The sequence below is a fragment of the Pectinophora gossypiella genome, chromosome Z, assembly GCF_024362695.1.
Source record: "Pectinophora gossypiella chromosome Z, ilPecGoss1.1, whole genome shotgun sequence".
Lineage (NCBI taxonomy): Eukaryota > Metazoa > Arthropoda > Insecta > Lepidoptera > Gelechiidae > Pectinophora > Pectinophora gossypiella.
In genome coordinates, this window is record NC_065433.1 from 26011950 (window position 1) to 26025396 (window position 13447).

A 13447-nucleotide genomic window follows, 5' to 3' on the forward strand; every position below is an offset into this window, starting at 1 on the left:
GTATATTTTATTTTTACTCTTTTTGAAAAAAGAACGCCTTACAGTTACTTAAAATAATAAAATGTCTTTTAACTAATGTCTTTTTAAAACCGCTTAAACTATGAATATGTTCATAACAACAGTGTTTATGAATAATATTTTTTCTAGGTTTATCAAAATGAATTTACATGATATCACAGAATAACATAAACATACATTTTGATATAAAGTAATAGGAAACATAACAACATTCCTATAAATAAAGTGCTTATTAAAATAGTGACAAATTTTCAATTTTTAAAATTCGTTCCATTTATGAATGTACATTGAATAGTTAAAGACTCAGTAGTTCAGTACGGTACAATTGCTTGATGAAGTATTAACAGACTAAATAACAATAATAATAATAGAAACAAATATAAAATAAGGCTAGAAACACACAACCCGACAAAACCAGTCGTGGCTGAAATAAATAATTATGCTAAAACAAACCAATATAAAAGCCTAGCAGTAAAATTAATCTTTAATATTATGCTTATTCTTGTTATGGTGTGCTCACATGCCCGCTATGTGCGAGGATCTTTCCCAACAAGTTTGGCTATATAAGCCACATGCGAGCACATGAACGTCGGAGTTGAAGCAGTCGCCGTAGCCGATTTCGGCTGGATCACATCATTCTTGATAAATAAGTATAAAATAAATGTTATTTTTATGCGGGTAAAGAACACTGGAAAACTCAACGGGGCCCAAAAACATGGATTGGGCGCAGACGGAGGCTAGGTTTGGCACAGATGAGGCCCATAAAGGCTCAAAAGAGACATGAATACACACGAGTCTCGATTGGACATACACAACACAAGGATAAGGCACCGACGGAGCCTAAATTTGGCACAGATTTAGATTTTTCGACAAGAAGTATGAGACACTTTCCAGATTACGTCCCCAAACACAATATAGATATGGCGATGTACAGATTTAAAGCGATCATTACCTATTTTCTCATTGTTCGGGTACATAATTATTCAAGAATATAATTTAATGGCGGTTATTAACGACTTCTAATGCAGCCGGGACCAACGGCACTGCGGCACCAATCCGCACTGGGCCCGCGTGGTGGTTTATGGCCCGATCTCCCTATCCATCCATCCATAGGGAAGGCCCGTGCCCCAGCAGTGGGGACGTTAAAGGGCTGGTGATGATGATGATAATGGCAGAGGCATCTATCTATCTATCTACTTAGCCTGTGTCCAGCCTCTGCTGTGTAGGCCTCCTCTCTTTCACGCCATCCTTTCCAGTCTTGGTAGTGCGGTGGGGAAGAAGGGTCCTGTGCAAGTCTCATGCATATATAGAAATAATTATTGCGTGATGTTTGGATCAGATATGGTATAGAATTACGTTGATAACTACTCCTCTTTATTTTGATCAGAATAATAATGGGTGGAAGATGTGTTGTGCCTGGGTGTCATAAACAAAGGTCATTATATGTCTGTTAGCCAAGAAATTAAAAGGTTAAGCGAAGGCAATTCTGTACAGCGCCATCTATATTTTTTTGGGGATGTACCTTGGAAAGTCCCTGATTAATTAGTTATCTCCGCCGAAATCGATGCCAAAGAAAATATTGTCGGTGGGTGTTTCAAATTAATGAAAATGGGAAATTAATATAAGAGATAATAACTAAATTTTTATGAATACCTACCTATAATACCTATTTAACATGGTAACTTGTTTGGGACTAGAGAGAAACAAAGTAATACGTTGAGTATACTTGTAGCAGCATAATGTTACTTAATTATAAACAGTATAATTATTACGTATTATGTATTTTTCTATCTAAATTGTTTATAACAAAGGCAGTATTCTTCCACGATTGTCAATCATACGGTGCGTCGACAGTCGACATTGAAGCGTTTGTATTTTTTGTTGTCCAACTTTACAACTTTACGAAACATAATAACATTCAGTTCTAGGTCGTTCTTCTTTTTTTATCGACAATAAAAAGACATATTACATTCGGAAATGTGGCTCTTTGATATGTAATTCCAATAGATTTTTCATGCATATGTTTCATGATATTTACTTGTTAAAATATTTTTTGTAGAATTCGCAACAGGAAAGAGGTCCCTCGGCCGCGTCGTTGGCGTCCCAGTAGTTGCATATAATTATTATGATATAATTTAGTTCCATTGAAATCTAAGGGCCCATATTTTGTGCACCTTTAGTTGAAAACTGAAGAGCAAACGCGCTGTACGTTCGCTGTTTTAGGTATATTACGTTACATAGACATAGGTTGCCTGGAAGACTGCTAGTTAGCAATAAAGCTGCCTATTGTATTCTTCTACTTCTCTTTTGTTTGTGTAACATTCTATTTATATTTATGTTATGTTAAACATATGACCAAAAGTTCTTTTAAAATCCAAACCCCATTGTCAAAGGCCATATCGAAGCAATTCATCGAAAAAAGCAATATTGCAATTTGACATTTGCGCGTATATAAAAGTAAGTGCGCAGTGCACGCAAATGTCAAATAGTAATATTGCTTTTTTAGATGAATTGCCTATATACGTCCCACTGCTGGGCACAGGCCTCCCCTCAATCAACCGGAGGAGGTATGGAGCATACTCCACCACGCTGCTCCACTGCGGGTTGGTGGAGGTGTTTTTACGGCTAATAGCCGGGACCAACGACTTAACGTGCCCTCCGGCGCACGGAACCATCTTACTTTTTTTTTTTACATAGATGAATTGCTTCGGTGTGGCCTTTTTAAACCCCCTGTTGTGTCTGGAAGTTTCGAAGTTACGAGGTTATACCCACACGGTAGACAATGTAACGTAAATGTAATACGACATTTAAGGCGAAACTCGAACGCGCCATCGCTTTCTGTTCTATAGGATCCTAAGAGCGATTTCGTGCTCAATTCGATCCGATTTCGTAAAAGTACTAGAAAAAAAAAACAAGCCAAGAGACAAGAGAATACCTCGAAAGCGCCATTTTGAAAAATTACATTCGGATGTTATTTTCGTTAACAAAACCTTGAAACGCTAGTCTCAATCCAAGTAAAAATTTGTTATTTCAATTTCTAGCCGGAATGAAATCGAAGTTTTATTAAAGAAAATTACATACATAAACATAAAAAAAAACATAAAGAAAATTAAAATAAGAAAAATAATTGTAGTCCCCAAAATTGCAGGCCTTATTTCATGCACTCAAACAAAAGGCGCTTACGAGATTTTCACTAAAACTTGGCGTTATATGACGAGGTACTTCGGAACGTAATTTTTCGAATTCGGATCGGATGTAGCGCGAAACCGGTCGCACTGTCACTTCTAAAACATTTACGTAATTATGCCTTTTAAATCCATTACCAGAGCCACGTCACAAGTCGCCTCTTTGCATGTCGGCACGAGCATGTCGGTAGGCGACGTGTTTCCTCAGCGCGTCACGTGACCGGGAGACGTGTGAACATGCCCGGCACGCGTGCCGCCTCCCCGCATGCGTCTCCATGTGGACTCGAAGGTTGTACTGGTTGCTAAGACGCTTATTGCATATTGTACACACTGAACTGTTCGCCCGGTACTTCCTGTCGTACGGCTCTGTGTCTGAAAGGTTGTGGGACTTTAGTTAAATTTGTGCTGCTGTATACTGCAGGATGATTCCTATCAGATATTTTTCCGAATACTTGTTTGGGTCTAAAATAATTACCACGTGCTCAGCGTTGAAGAAAAATATCGAGAAGAAACCCATATTCCCGAGAAATGCGTTTCGGAGGTACGTGCCGTAACCTGTATTAGGGTGGATCCACCTTCGCGAATTAGAAGATCAGAGCAGTCGCTTCTGTAAAAAAAACCGGATCTTCTGGTTAACTAACCGGACCCGGGAAAACAGGATACTGCTAGTGAGATGATAGCATTTTCTTATACGCCAAACATGAAAGGGACTGGTAATCGATCGTGTCAACCGACCTGCTTAACCCTGGTGTCAGGGTTACTATTTGACCGCCAAAGTCCACTGACTAGGCTCATGTAACGACTACATATCTACTAAAGTAAATAGTTGTCGCGATTGTCCTCCCAGCCACGCGTCTTCTTACCTCCGGACAATCGTGTGATCAGCCCGCAAAGACCTTACCAAACTAGGGAACACAAAAGTGATTTTTGAAATATATTCCCACTCGGATATCGAACCGGATACCTCTAGATCGAGAGGCTAATGCTCTAATACCTAAACCACTGAGGACATCATCCCTAAGCTTACTCACCTACTAAACTCGGCACAGACGGCGTAATTGGCGAAGCCATAGTGGGGTTTCCAATCTTGTGCGTGCTGTATAAATTCTGGACTATCTGGTCTAGCTTACTCAGTCTGTCCTTTTCACTCCTAGCCATAAAGTCTATGCCACAAGGTTCTTTCATCTCTGTTGGCGATATGACATCATCTTGTTTGGAAGAGCTGTTGGACGTGTCGGTGTTGAGGAACGGTTTGTCCACGTGCTCGTGTTTCTCAAGGTTGATCGGCGAGTTGGAACGGTTCTCATCTTGAGGCTGTTCTGGCTCCGTCGTTGTTAAAGTCGAGTTCTGGAAATTAATGTTGCTGTCAGGGGCAAGTTACAGGGTCTGTAACCTGGAACCTGACAGAAGGCAGCAGTAACTGTCAGTACTATTCAGAGGCGGAGGACAGGAGTCCTAGTAAGGCTTTGTAATAGACTACTCTGGGCGCCATCCCACTTGCGTCAGACAGAGTACTGCGGGGCGGAAGACAAGAGGGAAAGCACTGCCTTATTTTTCCCTAAAAAAAGCATGGAATTTGCTGCATCGACAAGAGCGTGGTGATGTATATTGATGATGATGTATAGTGCTACCAATCGATAGGAGACTATCCTCACACCCAGAACACTTCATAAAATATCTAATTCTTAGTGTGCCCAATGCGTAAGTGTGCTCTCTTCTCTATACTCCTCAGCGGCTATTAAGTGGAACCCAGAGGAGGTGAGATCGGCGCCGATACGAGTTGGTGCGAGGCGGAGAGTAACCTGTGGCATATGACAAGACTGAATAATGTTGTAGTTAGTGCCGAATAAATTCGACTCACGCTTGGCCATGGCCGTACGTCACACTGCTCGCCCCCGGGGTTTTTGGCGGGAAACGGGACAGTTGCTTTCTTTATTGAAAAATCTAAATATATGCGAAGTGGTGTTTTGTGGTTAATGATCGCATTAAGTTAGTCGGAAGACATTCGCGAGTGTTATTATATCGGAGTATTCAATAAACAAAGTGTATCTGCCTATTTTCGCTTCGTGCCAAGAAGCCGCTTCATAACTCGAAAGTTTATGCGTACTTTGGAGTTAATTCGTTTGGGGTTCGGAGTAGGAGTCTACAACGAGTTCATCATCACATTTCATCATTTCATCAATCATCAAGAAAAAAATACGTAAGACATGGCTGTATGGGCATAGTTCCCTTTGCCTTACCTTTCGGGGAAAAGCAAAACAAAAAAAAAAATACTGCTCGTCCCCCGCACCTCACCTCGCTCTCTTGGTGAAAGGCTTACTAGGCGACAGGTGCATTTTAAATTCGCTCTGAGAACCTTCTGTGTTTGATGAACAATACAGTTCGGACTTTTATTTACGAAAGGAGGCCCATCTCCTCAAACCGTTGTACAGTCATGAGCAATACCATGTACCACTTTAGAACCCTTTTGCACTATCATATTTGACATTTGATAAGGCTTACGGTTTAATTTGTCAAAAAAAAGTTAATGTGACATGATTTCAAAGTGTATATTGTGCTCGTGCTCGTATAGGTACGTAGTTTTATTCTTTGATAACCGCTACAGCGTCGGAAAGTGTTAGCTGGGTGTAGAACTTACAGTGTCCGCATCAGTAAGCCCAGATACTTTGAGGGTCTGCGCTAGTCTCAGCAGTGACGGGAGAACCTTCTTGGAAGCCGTCACCTCGCCAGTGTACATGAAGGTCAGAAGCAGGCGCAACTCTGCAGCATCACACCCCAGGATCACCACCAGCGTGTTGTTCTCCGCTTCTACTTCCTGGAAGAAAGAATATTATCCTCTTGAGTCCCGGATTTCCAGATAATAGTTTGAAAGTGGGGTTTGTATTTGAAACGCATCTGTGTCTTACGACCTTGTACTTACTTAAGATTTTTTTGTTTTAATAGACATGAATCATAATGATCAATCTAGGTACTCGCGTGAAATAAAGAATATTGAATATACTGAAGATTAATCTGAAATCAGTTTCTCAATGGTGCTAATTCCTGCAGACGCCATCTAATTTTAAGTTATACCTGTCATTTTGTTATCCGTTGAAAAAGAAAGGGACGGGTAATCGACAGGCATACAATTTATGGAATACACGTCAATTTTAAGCAGAAACCTAAAACAACCGTCTAAAAATTTTACATCGGCCAATAACCCGACGAGTTAAGTAGACAGCACGTCAAACGGATTACATACCAGCGAGATGCCTATTTTATTCGCCCGGGTTATTCATTCGTTTTAAAATTAACTTGTTGACAATCATCCGTCCCTTTCCTTTTCGACGGATAAGAAAATGACGGATATAACTTAAAATAAAATTAGGCGGTGTCTGCAGGAATCGGGGCCAATATCTTGTCTACCGCCGTAGATATTAATAGGTCAGTGTTGGAGGTATACTCCGTCTCATTCTAGCGAGATGGTTTATAATTTAGTGTACCTTGTTTGGCAATAAGGACGTGTGACGTCATGAGTTCCTATTGCGATTACTAACTCCCTGTTTTCGGATGGTTGTAACTATGTTTTTTCAAAGAATTTCGATTCTGTTTTCACATTTGGCTATCACATTATGTCTATTTGCAAAATTGACATAAATTAAAAAAAATAGACAATTATTTTCAATTGATAGCTTATTTTTTTACTGCTGTCATGCGCAACATGCTAGAGCGCAAGGATTATTGCTAAGTTAGATTAAGGGTTAAAAACAACTTGGTTAGAATGAAAGCTGTACGAATAAGGCATTTTGTTTTTTTTTTTTCGCAATAGGCTGTATGAATGGTACCAACCATTCTGTCTGTCCGTCATTCTGTGTGTTGGTATATAAGTTACATCATTATAGTTGATCAAGTGCTCATTCTGGGAAACAAAACTTATTTTTTTGACCGTTTTAGATGTAGTGCTGCCCTTTCCTTACACTAGTTTTGGAACTGGCAAACTAAACCAAAAGTAAGTTTGTGCGTGTTAGAATCGGCACTAAAATTTTTATTTAAAATTATTTGGGTATCTATTTCCTCGCGCTGATTATCTCTGTAAAACGAGCGCTTTTAGTTATGTTGTTAAGCTTTCGACACACGGCGGGTCGTATTTCGTCACGCTCGGCGCTACAACTAGCGCCTGCAGTGTGACGTCTGTCCTACGTTGTGGTAGGTACACTATAGCCACTAGCGCCACGCTCTGGCGTCGCGTTAGCGCCCCGTCACGCGGACTGTATGTCGAGAGTTTTATTCAGGCGTTTTGCTAGTACCCTACTATTTTGCCACATTACAAATTTGTTATAGCGAAAAGCGTATACCAAAACGAGAATGCAATCTTACAGCAAACAAGCATCACTGAGCAATAATAACGAAAGCTCAAGTCACTTTACCCTCTCAAATCCATACACAAGTCAAAGGAAGCATTTTTCATTCAATATCACACTCTCATACGATTAGTACCAAAGTACAACACAGTCAATAAAAAAAAACAGGTCACTTACACCCCAGTGCCGAAAACTCCTCTTACATTCGGAGGTTTGTGGTTAGCTTCCAACCACCACGCTGATCCAATGCGGGGGTCACGCATGTTAAAATGTACAAATTAATATAAATCTCACGTAAAAAAATAAAACTCAAATCGCAGCCAGGAGGCGCAATACAACACAAAATATTAAAAATAAAAACGAATAGGTGTTTTCTGTTGTTCGGGTATTTGTCGTATAGTATATTTTATTGTTGTGTTGATTAGACATTTCATCTATTATTTTTTTCGTCCACGTTAAATCATTTTGAATGTAAATAAAAAATAACGTGACTAACAGTGAGTTGCAGAAACGCTCTTTAAATTTTATAAATGTTCGCTGTTTTATAAATGACAATATTACTTATTTAATGTCGTCTTGCATGCGTTTTGTGGAACGTCTTTAAAAGCCCGTTAACTAAAGTCGAAAAACCTTTCTGCAACTCACTGTTAGTTGAGAAAAGTATTTAATCTATGTAAGTTGTGTTGTGTGTGTATTGTAATCTGTATCTACATGCAATAGTTTTCAGTTGCAGGAAATTGTATTATTCATCAAATTTGATGTTATCGGTTTAAAAAAGCCACGTTCAACAAAAAAGCAATATTGCTATTCGTCATTTTCGTTTGACACGTTCCACTTTCTGTGCGCAAATGGCACATAGTGGATCTGCCTTTTTAGATGGAATGCTGAATGTGGCCTTATTAGACCAGTGTATCGTATTTTATTGTCCAATGATTGTATTGCACCTGGACGCGACTTCAGCACACACACAACTTTAATTGGCTTAGTACCTTGAATAATTGAGCGAAGTATTGGCTGCATGACGCTAGGACGAGACGATGGGCTTTGACAGACGTACCGCTGGCGCTTAAAGTTACGTCTGTCAGGGCCCCGGTGCTTAACATGCGACCTAGGGCGCCGATTACGCTGTTCTGAAAATTAAATAAACATTTTATCAGAGTGGCACCATAGCCTGTCATATTGCATCTTGAATAATATACGTACACAAGTATGTAGTTACGTTTATATAATATAGTTTATATTACAATTAATTATGAAATCGTGCATGAAAGCTTTTTGCATTGTTTGATCTACTTGGTGTTATTGTGGGTGGCAAAGGTAAGTGTATTTACAAAGCCACTTTTACGAACATTTATATAAGAAGTAGAAAGAAATCTCGGACGCGGCGCTGCGGTCGCAGTTCTGCTTAGAATGAGGGACTTTCCGGGCTATGTTCCCCAAATACAATATAGATGGCGCTGTACAGAGTTTCCTTCGTTTAACCTTCTAATTTCATAAAAAAACAGAGATCATCATCATCATCAGCCCATTTACGTCCCCACTGCTGGGGCACGGGCCTTCCCTATGGATGGATAGGGAGATCGGGCCTTAAACCATCACGCAGGCCCATTGATGGTTATTAACGACTGCTAATGCAGCCGGGACCAATTACGTCTTAACGTGCCTTCCGAAGCACGGAGGAGCTCATGATGAAAACTTTTTTTTGTGGTCACCCATCCTATGACCGGCCTTTGCGAAAGTTGCTTAACATCAACAATCGCAGACCGAGCGCGTTTACCTTTGTTTTTGGGTATAAATGGTGACCCTTGTTATTACACCCAACGCATCTTCCTACCATTATTATTCTGATTAAAATAAAGAGAGGCAATATAGGTAGCAACATAATTCTATATCAAGCAACAATATTTTTATACATGCCTCTGCCATTACATTATAATTTTTAATAATTATGTACCCGAGCGATGAGAAAATAGGTAATTATCACGTTAAATCTGGACAGCGCCATCTAGATATTTTTCTGAGGAACATAGCCTGGAATGTCCCTCAATATTATGAGTTGTCGTTTAGTTCCATTGAAATCCGCGGCCTTCCTTCGTGGCGCGTGCTCGAAAGTTTTGAAGAATTCGTTCGAAGAAGCTGACTGTTTTAAAGCGCAGTCTAAGGATAGGGTAAGTGTGCCTTTGTATTATAAAAACAAGCTCGACTGATACTCCGAATACGTATACTCAGAGGTAGACATCCATAGGAAGATGAACTAAGTATCCACGCTTCACCGAGCTTTTTGATAGGCGTGCTTTCGCATGTCGTGATAAGAATCTAAACGATTCTAAGGCGCATATCTTTTTCATGAGCCCTACTAAGAGCAAAGGGGTTTTGAACCGTCGGGATTAAGAACATATTCTATATTTCTTTTAAATTTTTAATGCCTATTATGAATTTAAAAGTAAATTCGATGAATTTCATCTAGACAACATTCCAAGCCCATTAGAACAAATTCAAATGTCTATAACGAATTTAGAGTAGGCGCCAAACGATAGATGGCGCTGTACGTTTCACTTGGAACCTGTTTATTATAACCTAGTATTTATTTCTCCAAGCGATTACTTATTTATTTAATACCTAATATTACAATTATAATCATCTTTAGTTCATTTATGCTGTGTGTTGGTTATGTGTAAAAATAATTATGGCTATATGTTTCAAAATACAGTTATTTTATCAATTAGCTTGGAAACGCTACGAGAAATTAAGTTTTAAATAAAAATGTTTCGTCAAGTAGGTAGTGTTTACAAGTCTGAACCAGGAAAAATCTGCCAAACGCTAGAGATTAAAAATAAAATATGTTTGGGTAGGTCCGAGTCCGAAGTGAAAATTATGGGTATAAATATCTGAAATCTAGGACGTATTAGGGCAATCTAATTTTAGTTCTGAAACTATTCGCTATTTGTATTCTATTTTAGGCCATTCATCTTAATATTTGAACGAAACCATACTCTGCTTCAAATTAATTCGCGTCAAATGTTAAAATGTGACAGAGACAAATAATTCGTTAAAAACTTCTTAAACATAGGTTTTATTTACTGCACATTCAAAAAGCAATCGCAAAAGCTTATTTTCAAAATATAGACATAAGATTACAATGTAGTAGAAGTGTACCTGAGCTCGCAGTGTCGTGTGTAAAAAAATAATTACTTACCTACCTGGTGGTTGTGCCAGCGCAAAGAAAACTGTTGTATTTCATCGTCATCCATAATCGACACAATAAACTATAAATTGGGGAGTAAGCGTAAGCGAAAACTGTGATGGACTCACTATTGAATCGACGCACGCACCGTATGCCCAGACAATAATATTGTTAACCGAATCCAGGCTACTTTATTTTAGTCGGTACGCCTGGAAAACCTGTAGCCACCTATTTCTGGAGCTGATCGTATTTATAAATCCAATGACATTCAGTCAGTGACGCGCCTCACATACCAAAACTCATCCAAAAACAGATTTAGTTCGCTGGGGACGATGATTGGCATCATTGTTCAACTGTTTGAACTAATTAATCGATTAATCGCGGGATTCGGGCGGATTTTTGACATTGTGTCATGATTTCTGGCTGTACGGCGACAGGTGTTCCTTGCTGACCCACTTTTGTTTTAATTTAAAAAGTTACGTTTCCCCGCCATTTCGCTTCGCTAAATAGAATTCATTGTTGTATTTTACTGAATTTACTGCTATTGAGGTTACGCATTACTTAAATTAGTGTTGTAAATAAAGGGCAAACGAAATGAATGCTATTGCTTTCCAAACTATTGTTTGCGTTTATCGACTGCTGTATTTTGTAATCTGGCTGTATGAGTGCTTTCCTTTATCAGTCATAGGTCGAAAATGATTTTCCCGCTATTATTCGATGCTTGCTGCTGTTTATGTACAAATTGAAAAAAATATAAGTACCTATATAATATTTTCGTCAACATTTTTCTTTAGAAAGTTTAGTTTACTTAGCTACGTAGGTAGATTTATTTTATAAAAGTTTTCAGGCAATACCTGACTGAAAGTAAAAGGCTTAGTGAAGAAACTTTACACATTTTGTATTCAGATTATTATGTAGGTAGGTATACTTACACACCTATTATATGTTGGTGGCAGTAAATTGTGATCATAAGATATTAAATTATAACTATTATTATCATAAGATATTCCCAAAAACAGCCTGATATATCTTCCACTGCTGAACACAGGCGTCTCCGCAATCAACCGGAGGGGGTATGGAGCATACTCCTCCATGCTGCTCCTCTGCGGGTTGGAGAAGGTGTTTTCCGGCTAATAGTCGGGACCAACGGGTTAACGTGCCCTCCGATGTACGGAATCATCTTACTTTTCCGGACAGTGAAGCCTGCAATGTCCTTACCAAACAAAGGGCAGCCTCACAAAGTGATTTTAATAATGTCCCCTTTGGGAATCGAACCCGGACTTCCTATTAAGTTGGTCTAACAAAAGGCTTGGTGAGGTGTGGTTTTATCTTGCGACGGATTTACCTCTGACTACCTCAATTGGGATATAATTGTGAGGTTATGTTATGTTACATATCGTCACTGGAAAGGCAAAATTACTTAAGCGCCAAAATATCCTAAAATAGCAGTCCATGTTATAATATGTTATTGTTAGACATAGAAAACGATAAACAATGTAATCTTACGTTGACGTCATCAAAATTGGATAAATGGGTAAGAAGTTATGATAAAACAGCGAAAATGCTTTAAACGGCTTTTTCTTGAAATGGCATTTTGGCGCTTACGTAATTTTGCCTTTTCAGTGACGATATCATATTTGTAAATTTGTATAATACATCGTGTTACTGACATCGTAACGAAAACTTCGAGGGATGATTAGGCCCATGATTCTGAAATGATATCAAGTGGACTTTTCCGTCGCAAAAGTATGAATGAGAAAAGAATTAAAAAAATAAACATAAAAACGCATTTGTGTGGCTACCTGTACGTACCTGTACGGGGTGTAAGTGACATCGTAACGAAAACTAAGGGGGATGATTCGGCTCATTATTCTGAGTTAATATCAAGTGGAATTTTCCATCGAAAAAGTATAGAATTAAAAAAAAAACACAAATAAAATTGCGACGGAAAATTCCATTGATGTTGACTCAGAATCATGGTCTGAATCATCCCCCTCAGTATTCGTTACGATGTCACTTCTCTTTTTCTATCGTGTGGGTTGAGAGGTGGATTACCAACCTTGTTTACTATTGAGCCGCCAAAGGCTCCTGACATGACTCTCTCATGTAATAACTACGTACTTACATCAGTAAGTAGTAACCGGGACCAACGGCTTAACGTGCGTTCCGAAGCCCGGATCGTCTTACTTTCGGAGAATCAGTCGATCAGCCTGTAATGTCCTAATCAAACCAGGGATCACAAAGTGATTTTTGTGCTATGTCCCCACCGGGATTCGAACCCGGGACCTCCGGATCGTGATTCCAATGCTCAACCACTGGACCACGGAGGCCGTTACGATGTCAGTAACACCTGTATATACTTCGTACTTATTCTGTACCTAGCTATGTTTCACAGGTTGCATTGCAATCCAAAAGCGGGGAATAGTCTCGCCTCGGGCGCGAGGTATTTTATGACGGCGGCCAGAATTCTTCCGATTTTTCCAACTGAAATAGAATTGAATTGTACCTATGTGATGGTACGGATACCATTTCGCCAGTTTTGCGGCCCCGGACCCGGATTTTCGACGCGTTTCGAAGGCCGTATTTTGTGAACCCCCAGGCAAAATACTTAGTTCGCGGCGTGAGAAATGTTATAGATATTCTATCTTTCTCATGTGGGTGATTCAAGATCAATGACCTACCTCGTCTACCCTGGTGTCTGGGTTACTATTGAGCCGCCA

At 39.4% G+C, this 13447-nt stretch overlaps 1 protein-coding gene across 3 annotated transcripts; it reads right to left on the reverse strand.

Moving 5' to 3' along the window:
* Positions 1-16: 16 nt before the first annotated feature.
* Positions 17-10959, reverse strand: LOC126380368 (protein abrupt). Of its 3 annotated transcripts, none has more exons than XM_050029753.1 (5): positions 10856-10959; positions 8533-8673; positions 5842-6018; positions 4235-4550; positions 17-3575 (listed from the first exon to the last, which is right to left on the reverse strand). In XM_050029753.1, the coding sequence occupies exons 2-5, from the start codon at positions 8644-8646 to the stop codon at positions 3352-3354; spliced, it is 831 nt and encodes a 276-aa protein (XP_049885710.1). In that variant the 5' UTR covers positions 8647-8673; positions 10856-10959; the 3' UTR covers positions 17-3351. The 3 variants fall into 3 exon arrangements, with proteins under 3 accessions (XP_049885710.1, XP_049885708.1, XP_049885709.1); XM_050029751.1 differs by having other exon boundaries at positions 10744-10948; XM_050029752.1 differs by having other exon boundaries at positions 10740-10945.
* Between the last annotated feature and the right edge of the window lie 2488 nt (positions 10960-13447).